Raw genomic sequence first — 25,877 nt, 5'->3', positions numbered from 1 at the left:
AGCTAATGCTTACTGTTCAGGAGGAAATAAGCCAACTCAGCGTCCTTTTGCGCTCTAACCTGTCTCCATCTTTCAAATACATCTCCAATATTTACCAGGGGTTTGTTACGTCTCTGGTCATGCAACCGTTAGAAACATGCCCTTTTTTTTAGGTTGGGTAGAATCTGTCTCTGTTGATCCTGTTTGTTTGTTTGCTGCTGGGTTTACGTTTTTACAGGTATATCTGGCAACCCGGCCTGGCTGTCAAACTGGGCAAAACAGAAATTCCGTCACAGAACGGAAATTTCAAAAGGAGAAAATACTGGCATTTGCATTGTTGTCAGAAAAGAGTATTTCACCTTAGCATGTTTCCTTAATATCTGATCACGCATTGGGGTCATTTTTGGATTTATTACAGTAAATATATTACATATTGGACCTTTAAATCTCAAGATTTATTTCCGCAAAATTAAAAGTGTGATATTTCAGTCACACTTCCTTTTATCAGTTCACTTCACATCTTTATCAATGTGTCTGAAAGTAAATATTCCACATCTCTCTCCAGGTCATTCGGTGTCGTGCTGTGGGAGATGCTGACAGGAGAGGTGCCCTATAAGGACGTGGACTCCTCCGCTATCATCTGGGGGGTGGGCAACAACAGTCTACATCTGCCTGTACCTGATAGCTGCCCAGACAGCTTCAAACTGCTCCTGAGGCAATGCTGGTGAGTGGTTGGGAGCGGGAGGAGTCAGAGAGAGAGAGATGGAGGGAGGAAGAATGATAGGGAAAAAGAAAGTTGAAGCATCAGCACTAAAATAATATAATTAAGTTAGAAGCTTTAAGAAGGCTGAGACATAAAAACAACATAAAAATACATTTTATACAGAGGTGACTTACAATAAGATGGGAAAGGTCACTTTTCTTACATTTCTGACAAAACATTTGTTTAAATTGTCCACAGGAACTGCAAGCCAAGAAACAGGCCTTCCTTCCGACAGATTCTCCTGCATCTGGACATCGCCTCAGCAGATATCCTGTCGACTGCACAAGAAACGTACTTTCAGTCTCAGGTAAACTTCCTTTATCTCTGCCAACAGAACTCAGAACTCTATTCTGATATTTTGATATCCAAACATGAGTACAATTTAATTTAATGACATTTAAAAATATATATATATTTTATCATTACAGAAAAAGTAGAGTGAAGTAGAGTAAAGTGGAATCAAGTTAAATCTTGTTTAGACACTGTATGTATAATTATATGTATAAAATAGAATTAAGAATCATCATTTCCTAAGTCACAGTCTCCCTTGTCAAATAAATATAAATAAATAGACATCGGACGAGGTACACATGAGCTCTGTATGTCTCTTAATAGAAGACCTCCTGTCAACAGCAGCCACTATCTCTAAAAGTCCTTTTGTTGTCAACCCACTGCCATTTGTTTCCAGTCGGCTGCAGTAACTACCAGCAGTGCAGCTGCACTGGGGGCCCAGGCCCCTCGGGAGCCCACTAATAATAACTGTCCTTTCAATCACAAGATATGATTGTTGGTTTCTTGGTCTTTGTTCCTTGTGACATGAGAGAGACCTTTCTCAACCTCCGATCATATTATAGTGAAGGTCTGTGTGATGGAGAAGGAGGGTGTGTCTGTGATGGATGATGGATTGGGGAGAAATAACAAATATGTTAGACCACTGAAAATCCAAACAGATGAAGGACAGGAGGAAATTATAATTGTGTGGAAGATATGTCTTTACTCAGCCATGCAGAACCACAGATCCATTTATAACTCAAGCATGTATAATTGTTAGACACACTTGTACACACAAACACACAAAATGAACAAGATTTAATTTTCTCTTCGCAGCAACCCACTGCCGCCTCCTCCTTTGATATCTCATGATGCAAAAAAATACAAACCTCTTGCACTCTCTCCACTTATCCTTGATCCTTTATTTCTTCCTGTTCCCCTTCCCCCCCCGCTGCAACCCTCCCCAGTTTCTCTCCTCTCTGCCCCATAATGGATTTTTCTTGTGACGTTAGAAAGAAGTATTTGCTGCTGGAGTGTATTGATTGCTTTAATGGTTGGGCGTAGAGAGCAAAGAGAGAGGAGAGAGAGGGGACTGGAGACATAGAAGAGTATGCACAAGAGTCCATTAGCTTAATAAGAAGAGCATCACTCATGCACAGACAGAAATACACACACACACATACACACACACACAAACACACACACACACACACATGCATGTATATGCACACACTCATATATCAGACTTCCTTTGTCTTTTGATATGACAGATATCAGATAACAGCTGTCACGCTCCACTGTGTAAAAAAAAAATGCCCACGCTGCATCTTTTTTTTTCTCATGTCATGTCAGTTCATGTTCAGTTTCGCTCCCTGTGTATTGATTATCATCTGACAGCTTAATGGGTTTTGTTTCAATGATACACATGAACCCTCAGTCACTCTGCAAATTAAGAGCTTTTTTTTTTACAAGATCAAGGTGCAATGAAGTTTATTCTCAACGTTGATATCAGTTGTTGTTGCAATGAGTCTACTAATATCAACTAACATATTCCACTAAACAACCCCTCTGCCCCTTCACTCTCTCTGTTACTAGGGGATGGAGAGGGGGGTTTGCAGGTTAACAAGGCACATGTATTTTGGTCATTTTGCTAACAAGGGGATGGCATCCCCCCTCAAATTTCCTACTGCTTGTGCATGTATAATGGTGAAATATTCAGTTACTGTAAGTCATTAATACCTGCTCTGATGAATGTGTTTTATGTGTTTCACCAGGCGGAGTGGAGGGACGAGGTGAGGCACCACTTTGAGAAGATCAAGTCTGAGGGGACATGTCTTCACAGGCTGGATGAGGAGCTGATCAAACGTCGCAGAGAAGAACTCAGGTTAGCAAAGACATTGTAACACGTGCACACAAAGAATATCTACAAATACAGACGTGAAGATATAAAATATAGTATAGTATATATATATATATATATATAAGCTAAATATTAAGACACCAATGCAATTATGTTAGTAGTACATACATGTATTTTAATGTAAGTTGTTCTCCCCATTTTCCTCTACACACAGACATGCGCTGGACATCCGGGAGCACTACGAGAGGAAACTGGAGAGAGCCAACAATCTCTACATGGAGCTTAACGCCATCATGCTGCAGCTGGAGATCAAAGAGAAGGAGCTTCACAAGTATGAAATGTTTTATTGTTTTACAACATTGAATCAAAGAAAAATTATTTAAAATCAATCAATTTATTTATTTATTTGTCATGTGAAATCATATAAAAATACAATTTCAGTAAAATGTAATCCTGTCAACCCTTTAATTTATGGGGGGGGGGGGGGGAGGGCAGTCTAGGCAGTGTTCTAATCCTATTGGCTTGAGGGTAGATTCCTGTGCCTCTTAGTGCTGGCCTGGTATGTCCGGGACCTTCTTCTCGACCTCAACAGTGAGAAAATGAAGGCTGTTACCCAGGTGGTTTGGATCTTTAATGACTCTCCTAGCCTTTGTCTTGCAGCACCTGATGTAAATATCCTTTAGGCAGGGTAGGGCACCGCCTATTGTATGTTTAGCCGAACAATCCATTTTCAGCAGGGCTGTGCGGTCCTGTTCGGAGCCGTTCCGGCTCCAGGAAGTGATGTTCCTTGTCAGGATGTTCTCGGTGATGCAGGAGTAGAAATTCTTTTGTCTCTGCCTTTCTCACCACTGAGTCACTATGCAGCGCCCAAGTCAGACCCTCGGTGATGTGGACACCAAGCTACTTGAAGCTGTCCAACCTCTCCACCAAGGATCCGTTTATATTAAGAGGGGTTTGGTTCCTTCCATGCTTCTTCGCAAAGTCCCCTATAATCTCTTTAATCTTACTGACATTCATGAGTAGGTTGTTGTCCTGACATCATAAGGTCAGGTCCTCTACTTCTTTCAGGTAGGCCTTTTTATTGATATCTGTGATCAGGCACACTACAGCTGTGTAGTCAGCAAACTTTTCCAGGTGAGATAGGGTGGTGTGGAGGATGTGTGCTATGGCATTTTCCGTTGATCATTTTGGACAGGCAATCTGTAAAGGATCTACTGCTGGGTCGTGAGGAGCAAAATAGTCTATATATTAACGCCATTTCATTTCCAGGATTGTTCTGGTGCCGCCGGAAAATCCACCGGATATGCCTAATTTCCGGCCGGATGTCCGTCACCTTCCGCTTTCTTTGTGTTGGCATTCTAAACTCCGGTCGATTTATGAGGACTATTGTTAACTGCTCCTCAGATTTCTGCAGGGTAAATCGAGACAACTAGATAGACTATCTTTCCAATCTGAGTTTTCTGTTACAAGACTAAAACAAGTTTTTATAACATACACGTTCCACCAAAACAAGTTCCCAAGGCTATTTTGCAGAGGCACCGTTGCTCCGTCCAGGCACTTAGCTCCGCCCAAGATGATTGTGATTGGTTTGAAGAAATGGCAATAAACCAGAGCATGTTTTTCTTCCATCCCGGAATGTTGTGTGGACTACCCAGACCCTCCTCTCCAGCACTGTGGAGGAAGGTCTGGCAATGCAAGACTGGGAGCAGATGTAATCCTTGACCAGTCAAAGCATTTCATCACTACAGAGGTGAGTGCCACTGGGCGGTAGTCATTCAGGCAGGCTGGTCTCGTTTTCTTGGGCACATGAATGATGGTGGACTTCTTGAAAGATGTTGGTGTGACAGACTGAGGCAGTGATAGTTTGAATATCATTGTGAATACCAGCGCTAGTTGGTCAGCATACAGTTTGAGGACCTGCCGACTGATACCGCCAGGTGCTTTTTTTGGTGTTTACATGCTTTAAAGCCCTCCTGACCTCATGCTCAGAATAGGAGATGGGTGTGAGAGGTGCGCCCATCCATTAACCTCTGCTTCAGTTGTTTTTGCTTTTTGGCTGCCGATGGCCTACAAGTAAGGGGGCTTTTGATGCTGATTAGGAAAAAGACCCTTTAATGTCAAAGTAAATACAGGTATCTACAAAGTGCTCTAAATGAATTAAAAACAAAATACTTGTTTGCATAAGTCAATGTTTAGTAGATGCCCCTTTGGCAGCAATAACAGCCTTGAGACCTTGTGTGGATAGGTCTCCATCAGCTTTGCACATCTGGACATTTTCTGTCCAGAGTTCTGTCAGGTTGGGATTGTGAGTGAAAAGCCAAAGTAATGGTTAGTGCAGTAGACCTAAGGCTGTATACTGTAGTCATTTTCTAAATGTATCGCACTGTAACAATAGGAAAACTAGGGTTGTAATTACTCAAATATTTTGTACTAAGAACTTTATCCATCAACATTGATTAAGCAATGTTTTTGTAATGAAAGAGCATGGAAAAGGTCATCCGTAATGTGAAGTGAAGGGCCATTACATCCAGTCACACAGGGCCTTTGCATGTAACAAAGTGCTTATGCCATGCTAAGTATCCGTTGACATCCATTAAACGAGTATTGTCTTTGTGTTTAAACATCAGGCGGGAGCATTCACTGGACAAAAAGTACCCGGGTTGCTTCAAGCACCAAAGCTCCAGACAGTCGGCCTCCTCCAACTCGATGGAGAAACTCATGAAGAAACGCAACGTACCTCAGAAGCTGCCTTCACACAGCAAGAGGTGAGACAGCGAGGAGTTATTTTAAATCGGCAGCATTTATATGTGATGGCTTGATCAAGTTGCTCTTCAATATTATGTGAACCCCAAAGTTATGTTAAAGTCTGGTGATATTTTCTTATTGTCAAAAAATTCCATGTGCACCAAATCTGCATCTTAAAATAGTCCCCGACAAATAACACTATTTATACTGCCCAATTTTAAGTATTTTCTTTTCTTTTTAACTGAATTTATATATTTATGACCCTTTTTTAAAGACTTACATCTTCAGTAGGAACTAATGGGCTTGGTGCTGCGTGCAAGGTAGTGGAGTTGGAAAGTATTAATTTAGGGAATTTGTTGACAATAACAAAGAAATAAGCTATCACCAGGCGTATTGAAAAATGCGCAAGATAAACTAGAATCTATCTAGCAATTAATGCATTTAAATGTTTATTCTTTTCCCCTGTTTTCTATTAATTCTGTCCCTGTCCTTTCCAGGCCAGACTTACTAAAGTCAGAGGTCATCCTCCCCAAACTGGACTCTTCCATGACCCAGGTCACAATCCCCAACAAGGGCTCTACCTCCCCTGGCCGCTCACGGCGAGGAAAACCCCGCTACAGGAAGGCTGGTAAAGGCAGCAGTGGGGACTTGGCTCAGTTGAAAGCCACTCTCTCCTCTTCATTAGCCATTGTCAACGCCACCTCATCTGTACCCAGCAGCAAGCAGCATATGGACCCCAGTGCAGCCCTCAGGGGCCTGCAGCACGATCTGCTGCTCAAGAAGATGTACTCCTCAAGTCCGGATCTCATTTCAACCACCTTGGAGGCTGAAGGCCGGAGGAAGGGGCAGGTCGGGCCGGGGCTGGACAGAGCGGGCAGCCAGAGCGCCTCAGCCGGGCTGGGGGAAAGTAGAAGGACTGGAGGGCCTGAGGAGGGGCCGGATGCGGGTTTAGGGACTGATGACCTGGTAGAAACACCTCCACGCAGCGACACGCCCAGTGAGGATGCAGCTTCTATCCCGTTCTCCAGTAGCCCCGACTCACCGTGCGGCAGGGGAGCAGCTGCAGGGAGGGCGTCTGTACTCGGGAACCCCCGTGTTTCCCACGAGGGTGAAGAGAAGGAAGACGGGACGGTGATCACACGTTCACCTAGAAGTCAGCGTCTCACTCCTGCAGCACTGCTCTACAGGGCAGCAGTCACACGCAGTCAGGTGAGACTTTAACAGCATTGTCTAAGGAGGCAGTCAGACATACATTGTCTAATCATGGCCCAGTTTCACTAAATTATTTTGACTTCCGCCTTATAAGGGAGCAAAGATTAAATAGCAATGAGAAGGTTAAATGTAACCATTTTGATTTAATTTGTTGCCAGTTAAGCAAAACATTTTCTTTCCTTTATTACTGTCTCTGTCTTGACTCAAACCGAAGCACAGGTACAAATCAGCATCTGTAGAGGTGTCAAACAAGAGAAAAATGCTGCGATGTTATGATGATTGAATTGATTTGCTGTCATAATTGACACTGATAATGTTTAGATGTTGGTCTCTAACCTATCTAATATAATCGCCATCACTCCATCAGGTACAATCCTCTTTTTTCATAGATGCCATGCTACAAATAAGGATAACACACACAAAAAAACAGAGTGCGGTGGAAAGACAACATTTAAGTAGTTAATTACTGCCATCTGTGCATTTGTCAGTAGTGGTAGTTGCAACTTCAACTTCCTGTTTAATATGTGTTAGCTGAGGGTATTTGTATGTTTCACAAGTTAGATATGAATATGTATAAGTAGCAAAAGACATTAAAGATTCAGATTTCCAAAACAACATCAGTCATTTTGGTTTTCTGAAAGTGACACCATGTACAGTTTGTACCTGGGGGGGCCACCCTGATGGCACATGAGTGAAGTTGGTGTGCATTGAAACATGGAAACGCTGGGGTTTCAGACATACTGTTAATTTTCTCCGCAGAGACGTGGAGTGTCGTCAGAGGAAGAAGAAGGAGAAGTGGACAGTGAAGTAGAGTTGCCAAGGAGACGGTAAGAGTTGCTAAACATATTAAATATAATTATTGAAGACCTACCATATTCACGATTCCATCTGTGCATTCATGCAAAACAGTTTACATGTTCACCTTTCTAACACAAATCCCAAATTACATTTGAAAGCCAGAAAAAAATGACAACACCTGTTTGGGTTGGCAGGGCCTTTAACACATAGAATGTGAATATTAGCAATAAACAATTAGGTGTAATCCTTATATTCACAATGCAATGCCAAATGTGGCAGAAGAGACACAAACTTGGGCATTAGCTTTACATTTTTAACATTTCGGGTTTGAATATGCCTGTAGGTCTGTGTTATCTCTCAACCCGTTTTTTTCACCTACCATTTCGCTCTACTGTTAATTACTTCCTGTATACGTATTCTTTCTTATTGTATTCCCACTCAGGCGTCCCGTTAGCATGACCAAGTGCCAGTCCCTGTCCACCTTCAGCTCAGAGAACTTGTCGGTCTCGGACGGCGAGGAGGGAAACACTACCGACCACTCCCACAGCGGCACACCGGACGTGGTCAGCACCAACACTGACGAGCGTCTGGACGACAAGAGCGACGATCTGCTGTCTCAGGGCTCTGAGATTCCCGCTGACCCGTCTGAACCAACCCAGCTGGGCTCTGACGGGCTGTCTGAGAAGGAAGCTATTCTTCGCCAAGTCAAGACACAACTTGCTAGTAATGATCACAATTATGAGGTAGGCTGCAGAGAGTGAATGAAGGGAGAATGCATGAAATAGATTGATAAACAGTATAGAGGCAGACAATAGGTCATAAACTGCATTTGTAGTCAACATCAAAGAGTCTGTTGCTGCTCTAACTCCGATTGTTCATGTTTTTCCTTCACACCAGGGCCTGTATGATGACTCGGACTGTGACAGTGCGGAGCTGGACCATTCAGGCAGTGCGGAACCCAGCCAACCTCCAGCCAACTGGTGAAAATCTGACACATCAACCCACTCAAACTCCTGCAGATCTGGTCTGTGAATGCCTCTTTAACTCTAACAGACCTTTGAATACACAGAGTCACGAGCAGGGACATTGCAAAGGCAGGAAATGAAGGCGCATCTTCATCATCACAAGCAGGAACACAAAACAAACCCTTGGTGAGTGTCTTCAAAACCCTGATATTCTTGGGGGGGTGGCGGGCGAAAACCCCCAGAAAATCCCATTTCATTTGAGATAAAATGCCTCACAGTGATGTGAGACTGAATTGGGGCACAGCTGAGCAGACAGAGCATCAGCCACCAAAGCAACTGGCCCAAGATCAGCTTTGCAAAAACACCTCAACAACAGAGGCCTCAGTCAAAGAAGCCATCCACACGACTGTCTATTAATGTCTCTTTTCTCTCCTGTCTTTTTTTTATCTCCATCAAAATGTGTCATGTTAATTCACATCATGTCATATGAGAACATGATCATAAGATCCTATCAGGGCGCAATTATATTTTAATGTTTGTATTGTCAACATCAATGGGGCAGCCACTGATGTTGCTACTTGCACTTAATTTATGAAATGTACCGATTTCCTCGCGATCATCAGGTTATATTGCATTTACTCTCAAAATGTTATGCACTGACTAATTTATTGCTCTTTTACAGTTAAAAAAAAGTTTACATTTTTCATTTGTGTTGTTTACATATTTTATTTATATTTGTGTCATGGATTTTGTTTCTACTCCTGTGTTTAATATCTATGTAAATATGTGATGATGTAAAATGGACAAATTTTTAAAATGTGAGACTGTATAATTTAAAGGTGCTTATGTTTCTAATTAGGTGGCACTACTCTATTTGAACCTCAAAAGGCTTATGGTAGTAGAATGTATTGTAGCTGCTGTTAATGTGTAAGCATCAAAACACAGATAAAAGAGGGACAAGTGAACAAAGAACAAGCAATATGTCTGCTCTGGTACAGTATGTCTGGTCATGTCACAGGTCAAAAGAACCACAGCTGAGTTCATTCAGGGCAGATGGGCTTTTTATTAATAGTATTGCAGTGTTTACTGTATTAAAATGCAATACCAGTTTGAAAACCCCCTTCTGAACATCTTGGGGTGTATATAGAATCATAAACGCATGCTTGTGATAAAGTATGGATAGCCTATTGGTCACTGTTTGTGACTCTGGTCAAAATGAAATATTAGAACCATCCATACAGAAAAAAATGCAACAAAAGAAAGAATGCACATTTAATAACTGAAGGCTTATGGATAACAGGGACACAAACACCAAAATAGATCTCAGAATAATTATGGAATTACTTGTGGCCACAGTGTTTGCAGTGTACCAGCACACGAGAGATTATTAGAATTTTTGATAATTTTATTAACTTAGCAATGTGGTTCATTTAGTCAAAGATCCTTTTGATTATATTATTGTTTTAGTAAGTAAATCACAAAGCAAGCAAAGGCTTACCTGTGGCAGATGTCAGAAATTACCTTTTAGCTTACTCAATAATGCGTGGACCCCAATTCAGCTTGTTTTTGTCCACTCATAAAATCAGTGTGCACATAGAAATTAGAGCTCATAATTTGGCCATTTTTACTTACTGCCTCCTACCCCAGCATATTAATGGAGATAGAGACACTTATCAAGCCCATAATATGGTTCATCGGTGTACGGAAAGGTCACTCAACAGTTGAAATTTTGGCCAACAGACTACTTTTTCTCTGATGTGCAAGGGTTCCTTTATAACAGGCAGCATGATACATAAAACTCTGGTTTTGATGTACTTGTGTCCCTTGACAAGCCTTCTTACATGCATGTGGTTCAATCTGACTGTACAACAGCACATTGCACCCTGTTCCATTAATGTATGACTAATCAGGTCCAACTCAATAAGCTAGAAATGGCAGCTTGTTTTTTTTTTATCTGGTGTTACATTTTAAACTTTAGATTTGTAGAGCATTTTAAACAGATTGTGCCCCCAATAATTAAAGCTAGAAATCCTCCTGCAGGATAAAATGTTGCCAAAAAGCAAAACTACTGCCCTCTAGTGTCTCAATTGGGGAGGTTCTTGTGTTTCCCATGATGCCGATTGAAACAACCCTGTATGAACCGAAACATTTGCTTTTTATATTGTTGTAACTGTACAATATATATATTTAAGAAACAATTTAAAATAAAATCTGTAAAATCTCAACTTGTGTGTTTACTATATTTCAGCCAGTGACAAAATTCCCAAGACAAGTTGTGGTTTGAGCATTTCACATCTTTATTTCTGTAACAATGTTGTGGCACCCAGGTCTACAGTCTCAAAAACGTGCACAAAAGTTTTTCTTTCCTGCAAATAAAAAATAAAATAATTTTCTGACTTGAGCAAAGCAAAGAGCAGGAAACTAGTGTTAACTCACAACCCTTTCTTGGTCTAGTTCCAGAGCTTCAATGATTTCAGCCTCATCACATCTAATAGGTAGGCCAGTCAGTGTCCAGGAGTTAATACCCCTTTGGTAGTTTAAAAAAAAAATATTTCCTCCATTTAAAACAAATATTTCAACATTTTTTTTTAGTATATATCAGTCTTTACAAAAAAAGCGAGGACAACCCTCTGCTTCCGAACCCTAGAGCCAAGCCCAAATCCCCCAAAAACCTCCCATCCCAGCAAAATATCAACATATGATCTCAGGACTAGGAGAGGGGAAAAACAGGAATGACTTGTAGGGGATAGGAAAAGTGATATGTGTAGTAATACACATTAAATTATCTGGATAAATTCAATCGTCAGAACAGTTGTCTTCATAACCAAATATCATCAGTGACAGTGCATTGTACAGCTACGTACTGTATTCTCAGTGAGACGAGTGTAATCCATGTTACATGCACTTCAAATTGAAAAGGTGACAAAGGGGGAGAATGCTGAGTATATTTAAACCAAGTGAGTATGGACATAAAATAGACATACTTTGTGGAAATGGTAAAAAAAAAAAAAAAAAAGGGGGGGAGGGAGCGTGTATATATATATATATATATAAACAGAATAAAACATTCACTCTATTCTTATTTTTGATACTTTTTTTATTTTTATTTTTTAAAGAAAAAACTGACTGTACACAACTAAATCTATATGCCTATTCAGAGTTTTCCAACTCTACTCCTCTGTGATGGCAAAGAAAGAAAAAGGGAAGAGCGCTAAGTGATCCATTTAATAAAAAAAAAAAAAAAAAAAGAAGTCTAATAAATCATTAAAACATCCAACTGGACTCAAAAAAAGGGAATTAAAAACCTAATGGTTTGCTTCTTTTGACTAAAACCAAAACAAATTAAATAAATAAAGAACTCAGAGGATCAAATCAGTGGCGGTTGACATGATTTCAAATGAGGAAGAGGCAGCATAATATATAAACTCTTAAGTTGGATAGTTGCATTGACTGCTTTATGGTGACCGATGATATAAAAGTGTGATTTAGTGCAGATGCAGTGTCTTATCAGTTGGCTGCCAGTCCTGTGGCCTCAGAGGAAAGCCTGGAGAGACAGAGAGAGACACCCGGAAACCAGGGAGGGAGAGAGAATAAGGCATGCAATCAGACAGACAAATGTAATTTACTGTATATTACATTATTAGAATACAATGCTAGTAAAGGAGATATATTATTACATTTATTTAAGAAAATTAATGCTCTGATATATAAAAAAAAGATCTTAAGTTCAGTTTGGCTGCTCCTCTCGTTAAAGTATTACTAGCCTCGACAGATCTCAAACTGATACTTAAGGTGTTGTGGACTAATGGAGCCGCGACATCTTCAGAAACATGCTTATTCGCATTCTTGCAGAGAATAAAGATTGATAGCAGCCGGTTAGCTCAGCTTAGCATAAAGAAATGGAAACAGGTGGAAACGGCTAGCCTTATTCTGTTCAAAGATAACAAAAGCTGACTACCAGCACAGCTCACAAACTAACACATTCAGTAAAGGGATTTTCACACTGCGGCTATCCTTAAGAGTTGACCCTGGGCTAATTTAACCCAGGGTTAACCTAAACCCAGGTATATACGACTCACACTGCACTTACACTAGCCATGGATTAAGCGTTAAGGGCCAGCAAGCCCCAGGCTAAAGTCGAGGTTAGCCCACTTGGAATGTGCTAGGATTGTTCCAGTGTGAATGCGTTCTTAGCCCCAGGCCAACAGCCCTCTTAGCCATTGATTTCCTCAAGTCTTGTCATCACTGAGAGGTTGCCAGGCAAAAAAAAAATAAAAAATAGTCTGCCACCCCCGTAACCCTCATAAAACCCCTTTAATACCACAATGTGTTTTTACACTTGGTATTCATCTGCTCATCTTTCTTGCAACAAGAAGAAAATCAGCATTTCCCAAAGTGTTGAACTATTCCTTTCAAATTAAGATGGTTTTCACATCAAAATTATCTAAATAAAAAAAAAAAAAAGGTGGTTTGATACCTTTGATACCTGAGGGCAGATTTACTTGGAATAGAAATTACAATTGCTTCTTATATAAGCAAAAATAAAATCATGATAAATGTACTCTCCATTATAACAGCCAACAATTGTCACTTAAAATGCACTACAAGAAAACCATTCCCATTAATACAATGTGACATCTTAAAGAGAGCCGCTACCTGAGCAGAGATTACACAAAGAGAGAAATGCTTTAGTAAAATCAGTGAAATAATGCACTGTCCATGCTAAGCTCAACGTCATTTAAAAATATAATACACTCGACATGTCATTTCTTTAAGACACAGGCCAAATCAAGCTACATATATCTATTTTATAAATATGGCAGCAACCATCTGTCTGGCTGTTTAACACTTGTTTGTGTGCATTTGTTTTCTGTGGTAAGCGTGGCACAGCCAGATATAAAAGCAAATGCAGGAACAGACAACAGAGCATTGTCAGTACTTTAGTAGTAGATGACTTATGTTTCCTTTGTTAGTAAGGGGAAAGCCTTCGCCTTTTAGACTTGGAGCTCAGCTCTGGGGCAATTTTGGGCTCAGTGGGTATTGGGTGTGTGGGGTTACTGGGCCCACTGACAACATGGAGGGCCAAGAGAGGGAGGGGCTTGAGACTGAGGAGACTTGAAACACAGGCAGGAGAGCTGGGGAGCAGGGAATCAGTGGAAGAGGAGGAGGAAGAGGAGGGAGGAGGCGGCCCTGGAGCCAACAAGGACAGAGGAATGGAGGCTGAGGGGGGCACCACACAGGAGGAAGAGGAGGAGGAGGAAGAGATAACAGCAGAGGAGGTGGTGGTAGTAGTAGTAGTAGTGGTAGTAGTAGTAGTAGAGGTGGAGGGAGGGCACAGGCTGGTCTGTTCAGGGTTCAAGGAGGAGGAGGGAGGAGGTTTAGAGGACTCTACACTGTAGAAAGAGAGACAAGGAGAGAGGGACAACACAGTCGGGATGGGTCACAGGGCAGGCTGTGAGCAATGGGGGGGGGTGTAGCGGTAGGAGTAGGGTAAGGGAGGGGGGCGGACCACTCAGGGATGTGATCAAAAACACAAAACAAAAAGCTTCATTAGAAATTAATGTGTGTCAATCCAATAAAAAACAAAAACAAAATTCACATCTCTAGTCTGATGGTGTGATGTGGAGCCAAGTGAAGGGTAAAATAAGGGGGAAAGCACAAGTGTAGACTGACAGAGAGTTAGCAACAACAAAGTATGATTAGCAGTATCTAGAGAATACCATTAACCGAATCATTTGAATTTGAACACAAATCCAAAATAAATTAAAAAACAATACAGCAGGTAGGCATGTTATGTATTTGCATATATTAGGTACATAAACTATTTTATTCTTGCACTCTTGCATTTTATTCTTAGTAGAAATCTGATCAGGTAGACCAAAGAAACTGTAGGTTTTTGGTTTTTCAAGGCGGATGCCGATTATTAGTAGTTAATGAAACCGATAACAGATCTTTGGAACTGTGCAAATGTGCATTTAGATTTTGGAATGTTACATATTTAAAAAAAACACAACTTTGTTTAAATGCCTTTAAACAAGCAGTTATTTAATAAATTAGAAACTTTAACAATATACACAGCAAAAGATAGTCAGATAGGATGGGACATTAAGTCAGACTCAGTGGTGAGTGAAACTGAAGCAGAGGGACAGACAGAGCTGTAGCGGAGCTAAAGTAGCACACTTTTTAATTTATTAACTTTATCGGTTATAATAAAATGCCGATACAGATAATCTGCAAACTGCCAAAAAAACTGCCCCTCTCTAGTAGGTTTCCTTAAATAATTATGGACTACAATTTAAACAACCTGTACTGACGCAGGAAAATAATTTGCCATTTAGAGAAAATAAATGTAACCCAGCTAATGCAATGTTGTTTGTTTTTTAGGCCTGTGACTGAATGAAACACCTGTTGGTAGCTAACACAGTATACTGTATAACTGATTATCTTACCTGGCGTTGATGAGGTACTCTGCCAGACTGATGCTGGCGGGTGAGCCTGTGATGGTGACCTGGCGGTCAGTCGATCCATCTACTGGATTCGCAATCTTGATCTGGGCGCCCGACATTTGCCTGATCTCATTGATCTTGGCTCCCTGGCGGCCGATGATGCACCCAATAAGCTGTAGTGTGGAAGAGGATGAAAGTTAAGTGGGAATAATTAGACCCTGAATAAACACAATGAACACATGCCTCTGGTAAAAGGTAGCAACTTTGAGTTAACAAGCTTGAATACAGATTTTTATACACAAAAGGTGGTCAAGCACCATTTTTTTTTGTGTGGATTTAATCCCAGTCAAACATTCAGCATGGTTAACATGGATACAACAGTATTGTAGATGAGAAAACATGCCTCAACTTTAACCGTTTAACAGTGATAAAAATTGACTTTTTGACGCACTTACATCATTTGGAATGGTCATCTCATGGGAACTGGTTTGAGCAGAAGCATCTATCCCTGGAAAATGTGTGGGAAAGTGTGTAGAACTTGGATGACAGAACTAACTAATTCAGAAGCACTGATGCGTTATTATGGATCCCACGTAACTTCTAGGCAAGTCCCGCCCTACAAGCAGCTCGATCGGTTGGGGTTAGGCATTGACCTCGAGTGATTAAGGTTAGGATAGCCGATTGGTCAGGGAATAACCTGAACAAATCGGGTTACGTTACCTTGCGTTAACATGGACGTCTGGCCAATAGTAGTGTGTGAATGCTATTGAAGGGCGGGTCTTGCCTAGAAGTTGCGTGGGTTCCATAATAACGCAGCACTGATAACAAATACAAACATCTGGTGTGTAGTTTGTGTTTGTACTGGATTATATTATAATGTATTACATGTCAAGGAGGTGGACAAATTATTAGGAACACCTACACAATGCAGTATAATACAACACTACAAAGTACAACCTTAAAAATCCACAGCTGAATGCCTCCGAGATGGTATAAAAAGAATTTATGACCGAAATGCTTTCCAGTGTACAGTGGGTTGTTATTTCTCTGGGCAATCAGGGTGCCTTACAAATGATGCATAAATCATAATTACGTTGTTTTTTTAGTCTAAATCTGAGTTCTTCAAATACGTTTGAGGACCGAAACATCATATATGATTTGGTGCTCGTGTCCAACAAATTCTGACTTTTGGGGCTGACAAGTTGAAAACATATTGTATGAAAGTCTATGGGCCTTGTTGTGCTGCATACCAGTGAATCCCTGGTTGCTTGGTGCGATGGGGAAGGGGCTCTGCTGCATAGCCAGCTGGTGAAGCTTGGTGAGCTGTGGAGAGATAGCAGCAGAGGAAGACTGTGAGAGTGAGAGAGAAGGCAGGGAGAGAAATGGAAAACACAGGAAGAAGGAAAAACAGAACGAAACAAATCACAGTCAGTACAGACAGCTACACAAAGAACCTCTCTTATTCTTTCACAAAACTCTACTCAGGTGTCTGAAAATCATTGCGTTTTATGGATTGTCTATGTGGGGTACCCCATAGGTATTCCTCCAAAGTGCAGGCTGCATCTCTTGGTAATGCTTTCTCACAGTCTTCAGGGTCAGGAAAAGGTCACAATACACAAAAGGAGTGAGCTCTCATTATGCAGGTGATTTCCTAATTATCACCAATACAAGACCCAAACATGAACTGAGACAATCTCAACTTAGCATCACACTTTACCAATTATTACCACAATGCTGGAAGGGAGGACTTAAGGTTTCTGTGTCTTAACAGATTCTAGTTTTAATTAACAAAAACTGCCATAAGCAGTGGCACACTAATTACACAAACATAAATCCCACTAAACTATATAAATGTTACCATGTTTTACATTATATCTGACTGGTACTGCTTTACTCTGTTGCCAATATTCAGTGGCAAGTAAGACTAATAATATACAGTCTATCATATCCAATGCCCCTGATGGAACATTGAAAGCTCATTACAAAAAGAGGGAAAGATTAATTTAGTTGAGAGAAGTGGGCAGAGCACAAAGTAATAATGAAGGTTGAATGTTTAATGAAGAGGGGGAATAAAATAACATTTATCTGGGACAAACTAATGAATGACACATGTAAAACAAGACGAAAAAGGGAGAAAAAAACAGAAAAGATTGAGCAGCAGGAACAGATATTATTCATGGACTAGTGGAGAGTTTGGACAAACAACAAATGTCAGTTTAATTAACAACTGACTGCCAGTCAACTGAGGAACTATACAAACAGAAGTACTAACAGTGCCACTCTCTAAATGGTTACACAATCTGATAATAGTAAGTCAAAAATCAAATTAGGGGCATGTTTAGCTACAAGACCGATGCAATTATAGGTAGGAGTAGTGGGCGCTCATAAAAAGGTCTACTGCACTTACATCTGGCTGTGGAATCGCGTGCTGTCCTTGTACGGCATACGCCTGAAACAAATAAAAACAAAGCTTTCATAGGCTCACATCTGATTTTGGTCACATTACCCCTTCCAGCTCTCTCTTATCGCTCCAATATATAAATCTCCCGTAAAGACTCATGAAAGCCTATTCTGAACTATTATCATTTAAGAAAATCAACACGTCTTGTCCAAAGTCTCCACATTTCTGGGAAAAGAGAAATCTTTAGAGACATTACAGTGGAATTAAGGAAAACCAAAGAGATTCTTCTTTTCAAAGTATTAAAAAAAAAAAAAAAAAAAAAAAAAAATTGAAAAAGGTATTTAGCCAGATTAAAGACCCTGTAATGTTAGGCCAACAAGCAGCAGAAAGCCTTTTGGTTTTTGGGGGAAACATACAGAGAGAAGGCCCTATAACAAACTGCCTCCAGAGAAAATGTTTTATGGTCATCTGACAACTAAAGCTGTTAATACTCTATTCAAAACAATTAGCATTAGCAGCTCAGGTTGCAACAGTTTTCTAAACTTAAATACACTCCACAGCTCCTCTTAAAAAGGAGCAATGGCATGGTGCTCTTTGGATGCTTTTATATAGACCTTAGTGGTCCCCTAATACTGTATCTGAAGTCTCTTTCCCAAAATTCAGCCTTGGTGCAGAATTACAGACACTAGAGCCAGTCCCACAATGAGCTTTCCTTAGTATGCCTGGGGGTGTGGCCTTGACCAACTGCCACTTTGCTTGTTTGAAAGCCATGATGCCTCTCTCTCATGGGTGGGCCAAATTCTCTGGGCGGGCAAAGCAGAGAAAGGGGAGGTAACCTTGCTCCTTATGACCTCATAAGGAGGAGATTCCAAAACGGCCCATCTGAGCTTTCATTTTCTCAAAGGCAGAGCAGAATACCCAGGGCTCGGTTTACACCTATCACCATTTCTAGCCACTGGGGGACCATAGACAGGCTGGGGTAACTCATATTAATGCTAAAAAACCTCATAAAGTGAAATTTTCATGCCATGGGAGCTTTAACTATTTCGGTCTTGCCCAATCATGTACGAGGATCAAAACTGGAATTACCATTCAAGTAATTTTTTACTTTAAGTCAAGTATATTCTGAGCCTTTCATCAAACATCAAGATTTTCAAGCTCATAATATTCTTCACAAATATGCATCCCACACATATAAGCCAAAATTACACAAGTGAAGCAATAACCCCCCCCCACCACAAACCAAAAAAAAATAAATAAATAACGTTATGATTGTAAAGGTGTCATCCTGTGTCGTATGTACCTGTCCACCTGCAAAGATGACGGGGGATCCTGAAGGCTTGGGTCGGTAGGGGATAGTGACCCCCTTAGGGGGAGACTGTAGGAGACAAAGAAGGTGGATGCGTAATTACATTACTAACAGTGTTATCACAGAATGCTCGCAAAATTTAAAAAGTTTTTAAATTACAAATTTAGTACACCACTGCTTGTACCTGTAATATTGTACCTACAAGTATATCAACATGAAAGTAGGGCTGCAAAATGAGGAAAATATGCGATAACGTTGTTGAATATCGTATATTCACACGAGTCGGAGAGTAAAGTTCTTGCATTACCCGATTAACGCCCTCAAAACAGTACCATAAAGTACATTATTATTATTATTATTATTTGTTGCAATGTCTAAATAAAGTAAATGGTACAGGATTACGGCCAGCACTACTGCACACCTTAATGACCTCTGATTATGAATGGCTAAATGGTGATGCGTCATTTTAAATTATGTTGCTGCAAAGACTTGTGGGACAGCATTGTAAAGGATGATCCAGTGTGTCCTATGCTAAAGGAGATAACAAATGTGGCATTAAAGCACCTTTTCTTATCACTTAAGACAATTTGAACAGCTCTTATTATGGCTGCCACTTAACTACTTCCGGGTCATTTTACTGCGCAATTTAACAACCTGGGACGTACCCAGTCTGCATCTACCCCCGGTCCAAATCCAAAACACAGCAGCCAAAAACCCAGAGATCACACTGTTTTACATAATTTATTTACAGGTTAACAGCTGCCACTTCATTGGCTTCATAGCTTTCATGAGTCCGCTTACCTCAAGCATGACCACACAGATCTGCTTCACACACTCAATTATCGACTGGGGAGTACCAGCGATGGTGATGGCTCGCTCTGTGGAGTTGGGGAGCATGTCTCCTGCCACTTGTACCTGAGCGCCAGTTGACTGGAACACACACAAACGTAGTGAAATAAGATGACAATTCAAGACCTGCTGTGTATCAGCATTTGATTTACTTTATTCTACAGGTAGAAAGTTGACAGTCAGCTAATGCTGAGGGATTGGGGCTTGCATGGTTTTGTTTCATAGGTTTGGTATTGCATGCTGTTCTCCATACATACCTCTCGAATTTCCTTGATCTTGCAGCCACCCTTCCCGATGAGGGAGCCACACTGGCTGGCAGGCACCACAATGCGTAGGGTCACCGGGGGCTTGCTGGTAGCTGTGCTGTTTGTCATTGAGCTGCTTATGTCCTGTAAAAACAATAAAATATGAAGAGGAAGGTTAATCTAGTTTGTGTTTGGGGTGGTTGCTGCTGACCGGTGAATCCATTAGTCAGCATAAATTGTGCCCTACCTCTTCCAGCTTTTCAATGATCATGGAGAATGCTTTAAAGATGGCGGTGGTTGGGCCTGCCAAAGTAATGATCCTCTCAGGACAATTGCCCTCAGAGATGTTGATGCGAGCCCCACTCTACAGACAACAGAAAAGCAAGGAATTAAAAAAAGGAGGAAATTTGGAAGAGTTCCCATAGTAAAAATCAATAATAATTACATTATATCCTGTTGTACTTTGCTATAACTAGAGGAAAAAAAAAATAATAAAAAAAAAAAAACTCACCTCTTCTCTCATCTTCTTCACAGATTCACCTTTCTATTAGCAGAGAATCAGTCACTCATTATCACTTAAAACACAGATTTTCAAATAACGATAGACAATCAAAATTTCTGTTATATTAAACAGCAGCTTACCTTTCCAATAATACTTCCGACTTCCTAAAATAGGAAGAGAGACAACATTTCATTAGACTGATTCATCTTTTTACACCCATCATTCAATAAGTTTACATGCACACTAATATTCCACTATTATACAATATTCTGAATTTGATATGGGTCATGTCAACGGCATATTTTGTTTTCAGCGGTTTACGGCCTTACAGTCAGCTCTGTGCGTTGCTATGGTTGTTGTACACAAACCAACTAGTAAACAGTTGGCAAAAAGCAGGGTCGGAAGGAGAAACACACCTACACTTAAACATTGATAAACAGGTTTTTCAAGTTGCATAAACACTGCAACACCAACTTTTTCAAGAAGGTAGTAGGAATGAAAGAGGGACACTGTGTTCGAACAAGTCAGCCACCGATGGAAAACGTTTTTAAAACAATCCTCTTTTTGCATGGCTGCATGTAAATGGGAATGTAAGTGGAATATTCACTTTCATAAGCCATGTAATCTGTAATCTGTTTAGTCTGAATATCAGTCCCTCCAGAAAAACGCAATAATGCAATCGCATAATTGAATGCATAATCAGCCAAAGTCCGCATATTCATGCATATTTTTCTCCAATATGCCGCACTTTCGCCGCATAAATTGCCGGTTTCCGGGCAAAATATGCGGTGCTTGCACGATTCCATAATTCCCGCATTTTCGTTGCAAAAAAGTCATATCTTAGCAGAAAGTTGGAAAAATGTTGCCTTTACTTCACACAAGAGCAGCCAATTTCCCCTGTTGCCATGGGAACGTTATGAAGTGACGTAATTACGCGACGTGAACATCATCAAAAAGCAGGTGTTGGAGGTTGAATTTGACATGTATTTTGAGTCCAATAAGAAAGCTATCTTAATAGCTGATGTCTACACAAATTGCTTTGTGTAAGTTCTCCTGCTGTCTATATTATTAATGATTTTTGAAAGTCTGTCTCTTTTGTATCTTTTATTTCCCTCTGTTTAGACTATTACTTTTATTTTTACTTTAATATTATTTGTATATATTTTTGTATCTTATTTGTTTACTTAAACAATGACTGAATATCTGTAAACTATTTTTGGAAATTAAAAAGTGCTCTAAGTGATGTGACGTGTTTTTTTAGGATACAACATTTTTCCGGGAGGAAAAAAAGCAGGGTGTTGGGGGAATCACTTTTTCATCAAACCGTAGTTTTTGCAAGTTCCCGCAATTTCATTGCATAAGATTGCATAAATATCCTGCATATTCCATCGCATTTTTTAAGAAAACATGCCGCATAATCAACGATTTTTGCCCGCAACAATCACAAAAAAAACTCAGAGTTTTTCTGGAAGGACTGGAATATTGTCTTCTTTGGAATAAGGGCAAAAACCTGAACATATATGTGCATGTAAATGTAGTTAGTGTTTACTAGCAGAGTTGGACCGGTCGAACCTCTTTAGCTACAGCTTGCCTAGTTTATCAGGCAATGAAAAACACAAATACACAACAGGCTATTTGGCTTTCCAACACTACAACAAGAAGAACAGAGGCCTTTACTACGAAGCAAGATTTGGCATTAACGAGGTAACTTCAGGTTCAACACAGGGTTTTGTGTATCACGACGGTGGATCACTTGTTACCGGGTTTAATCGCAGTGGTAACTTATGCTGAACACCTAACCTGCTCGGGACCAGGTTATGTTCGAGATTAGAGATCAACCGGTGTAAAAGCACCGCCTACTGACCAATCAATACTCAATTGATAACGGCGTCACCGTTCTTCTCCGGTGGAGCTCGGTGCACGGAGAGAGAGAGAGGTGCGCTCATAAAAGTTAAAACATTTACAGAGCAGTAACCCCGTTAACATTCCGTGATGGGTATTATTATGAGAGATATAGATTTTCAGCGGAGGGAATTACATATAAGCTATTTGTCAGCTTCTTGAGCCGTGTGTTGCCAATGCCACACATTGGTTTGGAATATGTTTTTATATTTTTTATTTGCTTTTACGATCGCTTACCACTGCCAGGGTTGCAACTGAAATAATAGGCTAAAGCAACGACAGTTTATGGAAAGCACAAAAGTAATTATGGTCAGATATTGTGCCTGACTGATGGGGAAGTGATATTGATAAGCTTTGTCATTTACGCGTAACAGCGTTGGCGTTTTTTGCCAGCTTTCCTTCCCATTTTAGGAAGCAGCAACTGTATTGCGTTTTGCCTGTAAAACCATTCTGTGTTTTTCATATTTATGTAGAATTATAGTTTTCTCTTATGTAAAATATGCAGCTCTGGTAGATGTTTGCGATTGGTCGTGCTGTGTAAACACCGCCTATTTTATGTGAATGCGCATGTCGCTGGATTGGGAAACCCTGGGTTGATTGAACTAGTTGTTAACCACCGTCATGCAACAGCTTAATCGGGACCACGGTTGTTAGGTTAGGTGAAGCCGGGTAACTGAAATAAATCCAGGGCATGTTGATCTTGATGCGTAGTACAGGCCTCAGGTGTAACTGTCAGCATTGTAAACACTAAACATCCTGATCCATCATGAATTCCCCAGCTCTCTACCACAGGCAGTTTTTGTTTTTCAGTAAATTAGGCCTTTATTTCTGAGATAACTAAATAGTGGCTAAGACGAACATTAATAATTAAGCAATGTGGGTCCAACTTGGAAAATAACACATTTAGACATAAGGCAAACATGTTCTCTTCAAACAGCTTAAGGCGCGGCGCCTACTGAATGCAGTGCAGACGCGCCCGGTGGAAAATAGGGGTTAGGCTACATTTAAGTCATGTAGCCAGCGAACAGACTTGGCAGTCCATTATGAGGTTGTGTGAGAGTCCCGTCCAGTTAAACATCCCTGTTGCTGCAACAAGAAAGTTTTAAAACACTATGAGGGTAAAAAAACGAAACACAAGCACTAACTTCCCAGGAGTTTGTGTAACAGCTGAATGTTTCCTGTAAAATCTGTGAAATGAAAACCACTTCAAGTCAAAAATATTGAGATCTATAAGCAATCTGACGGAAAACAATAATTGCGAAATATAATATCTACTTGTGCTACATTGGGGGTTAAATAACATAACAGGACATCACAAATGGGCAACTTAAAGATAGTGTGTGACTGCTTCATGTTAACGAACGTAGATTACATTTAAGCCATTGCCAAATGAGTTGATCTTCGGTGTTCGCCTTGATTTGATAGGATAAACAATACTTCAAAAGCATCTGCGTGGAGGTGGGGTGGGGGTGATGCGTGATTACTGAAGGCTTGCGTCATGTGAATCCGCCGACAGTGTTGTTGTCATTACTCAGAACTCCTCATGGGGGTGACAGAAACTACACACTATATGCACAACCCTGTGGCGAATCGCAGGATTGTTTTCGTTGGTCTGAACGTGCCCTTACTATTCACATCAAAGTCCCTGTCCTTTATACATCCCTGGGGAACTTCATTTCCATAAATGTAATGTAATGTAATTTACTATTGAGTGCTACTAGCAGCTGATGGGGGACCTCACCTTGCCATGCATTAGCAACCTAATGGTAAGGGTGACATTGAGCCCTCCTTCAATCACACCGGAGTCCATAACTGCAACCTGGGCGTCCGTACAGAACTGGGGTATTTGGTCACCGAGATGGATCTAAAGGGACATAGTAGACAAAAAAACAAAAAACAAAACAAAAACAAAACTATAAACCAAGGATGATTATATGAAAAGCCTGAATTGCAAATCAGTAAAGAAAAAACATAACATGGAAGTGGAAAACAAAAGTAAGATGTGGTGTGCCATATATAAATCTTATATAAAAAAGTGGCCTGTAAACACTGACTTACATGTGGTCAACAAAGTGGTAAATACAAAACATCTCGCTATAGCATATAGTGCTCTTATGTGGTAACGTTAATTAAATCGTAGCAGGGCCAATATACAACTTCTGACTTATTGATTAACGTTAGAATAGGCTATCACTAGAGAAAGGTCTGTTCTCAGCATTAGGTATTATGTTACTATACGTGGCCACAGATTTAAATGTCAGTATCACACAAAGTATTTAAAGGCCCATTTACACAGTTCGCTAAGTAATTACCTTATAAATTGTGTCAAAACATCCAGTTATATCACACTACATTGTAACATTAACAAACTTTGGCTAAATGTGTAAAATTGAACGACAAATTTGCAAATATGATGAGGATTATACCTGGTTTTCCATTAGACAAATTTCTTCTTAATGAACCTATTCAAAGAGAATATGATAGATCTGTGTCACAGCTCATGCTAACGTTAAGATTTATGAAAACTGATGCGTACTACGACGGATAATAGGAAATAGCTTAGGACTCACTTTCACTGTGCGAACTACACGCTGTTAGTTTGGTGCATTTATTTTTAAACATCTGAATACTGCTAGACCTAAGTTATCTGATTTCAGCATGGAATCCATCTCCATGCTAACCGAAAAATATATGGCTTCTAACGTTATGTGATTCAAGTTTGTCAACAAATGTGCTGATAATTACTCTCCTACAGTTTCATATATTTCGTAAAATACATTCACATACTTGTCAGTATGAAAAGCAGACATTTAAATGCATACTTCGCGTGTGTTGTTCAGTTAAAAGTAAGTCCATTACTATTAACGCTTTTTGTACGTCGGTTAGCCATTTAGCATGTTGGTTGCTCACCGTGCTGGGAAAATGAATGGAGCATGCGTGTGTTACTTAGCAAAGCTAGCTAGTTAGCTAGCTTAATTAGTCAAATGTATTAATGGCTGACAAAATATCGACAGCCTTCGTGGCATGGTAGTTATGTGCTTTTTTGACTAAGTACAGGCGCTAAACAGCAGACAGCGGTTTTTAAAAAAGCAACATTAAAATCAAACTTCTCCGTGGCTGGCTAGCTAAGCTAGGCGAATCATTCTGTACGGAGACTGCGTGCTCATCATCATGCGGCCTGTTAGCATGCTGGTTCAAGCAGCCGCTAGCTGCTGGCAGGGCGCGATTTCTTTCCGCTACTTCTGATTATAACAACAAATATAATAACACCAAACATCAGAATAAAACTCACCTGATTCGTGTGCTGGTACCTGCCTGGGGGGAGGGTTGGGGTTGTAAGGGTAGAAGGGGAGAGGTTCGGGAGGGTAGAAACCCGGGGGAGAGTTTAGAAAGGACTCGGGGAAGAGGGAAGAGTGATGTGAGATCGAGCTCCACTCCTTTACACAAAGACAACACAATTATAACCCCTGAACTTTCCCCTTTCACCCAACCCAAACCCCCATCCTGACCCAAAGGCACCTCAAAATCACGTATAATAAGTTATGGTAGCACATTTGTACATTATGCTACAATAAGGCAGTTAAATTAAGAGATGTAATTAAAAAAAATAAGTTATTGCGCACAATAGAA

General features: G+C 40.4%; 2 protein-coding genes across 5 annotated transcripts in view; one reads left to right on the top strand and one right to left on the bottom strand.

Moving 5' to 3' along the window:
* Positions 1-9,288, top strand: part of LOC114554438 (mitogen-activated protein kinase kinase kinase 12) — a 28,209-nt gene extending 18,921 nt beyond the window's left edge. For both annotated transcript variants that reach the window (XM_028576286.1, XM_028576287.1), the window contains exons 6-14: positions 545-703; positions 941-1,049; positions 2,788-2,897; positions 3,088-3,204; positions 5,501-5,638; positions 6,116-6,827; positions 7,590-7,657; positions 8,071-8,371; positions 8,526-9,288. In XM_028576286.1, the coding sequence (XP_028432087.1) occupies positions 545-703; positions 941-1,049; positions 2,788-2,897; positions 3,088-3,204; positions 5,501-5,638; positions 6,116-6,827; positions 7,590-7,657; positions 8,071-8,371; positions 8,526-8,612 (1,801 nt within the window). In that variant the 3' untranslated portion in view covers positions 8,613-9,288. The remainder of the gene's footprint in view (positions 1-544; positions 704-940; positions 1,050-2,787; positions 2,898-3,087; positions 3,205-5,500; positions 5,639-6,115; positions 6,828-7,589; positions 7,658-8,070; positions 8,372-8,525) is intronic.
* A 1,581-nt stretch (positions 9,289-10,869) lies between these two features.
* LOC114554081 (poly(rC)-binding protein 2-like) lies at positions 10,870-25,772 on the bottom strand. Of its 3 annotated transcripts, none has more exons than XM_028575675.1 (14): positions 25,540-25,772; positions 24,674-24,709; positions 23,989-24,111; positions 20,486-20,509; positions 20,355-20,387; positions 20,091-20,207; positions 19,856-19,987; positions 19,551-19,679; positions 18,744-18,818; positions 17,447-17,488; positions 16,290-16,389; positions 15,495-15,547; positions 15,043-15,212; positions 10,870-12,137 (listed from the first exon to the last, which is right to left on the bottom strand). In XM_028575675.1, the coding sequence occupies exons 2-14, from the start codon at positions 24,683-24,685 to the stop codon at positions 12,101-12,103; spliced, it is 1,047 nt and encodes a 348-aa protein (XP_028431476.1). In that variant the 5' UTR covers positions 24,686-24,709; positions 25,540-25,772; the 3' UTR covers positions 10,870-12,100. The 3 variants fall into 3 exon arrangements, with proteins under 3 accessions (XP_028431476.1, XP_028431477.1, XP_028431478.1); XM_028575676.1 differs by having other exon boundaries at positions 16,290-16,362; XM_028575677.1 differs by lacking the exon at positions 24,674-24,709.
* Between the last annotated feature and the right edge of the window lie 105 nt (positions 25,773-25,877).

The sequence above is a fragment of the Perca flavescens genome, chromosome 4 (assembly GCF_004354835.1).
Source record: "Perca flavescens isolate YP-PL-M2 chromosome 4, PFLA_1.0, whole genome shotgun sequence".
Classification (NCBI taxonomy): Eukaryota; Metazoa; Chordata; class Actinopteri; order Perciformes; family Percidae; genus Perca; species Perca flavescens.
The sequence above is the reverse complement of the archived record's forward strand: the minus strand, read 5'-3'. Positions and strand labels throughout refer to the sequence as shown.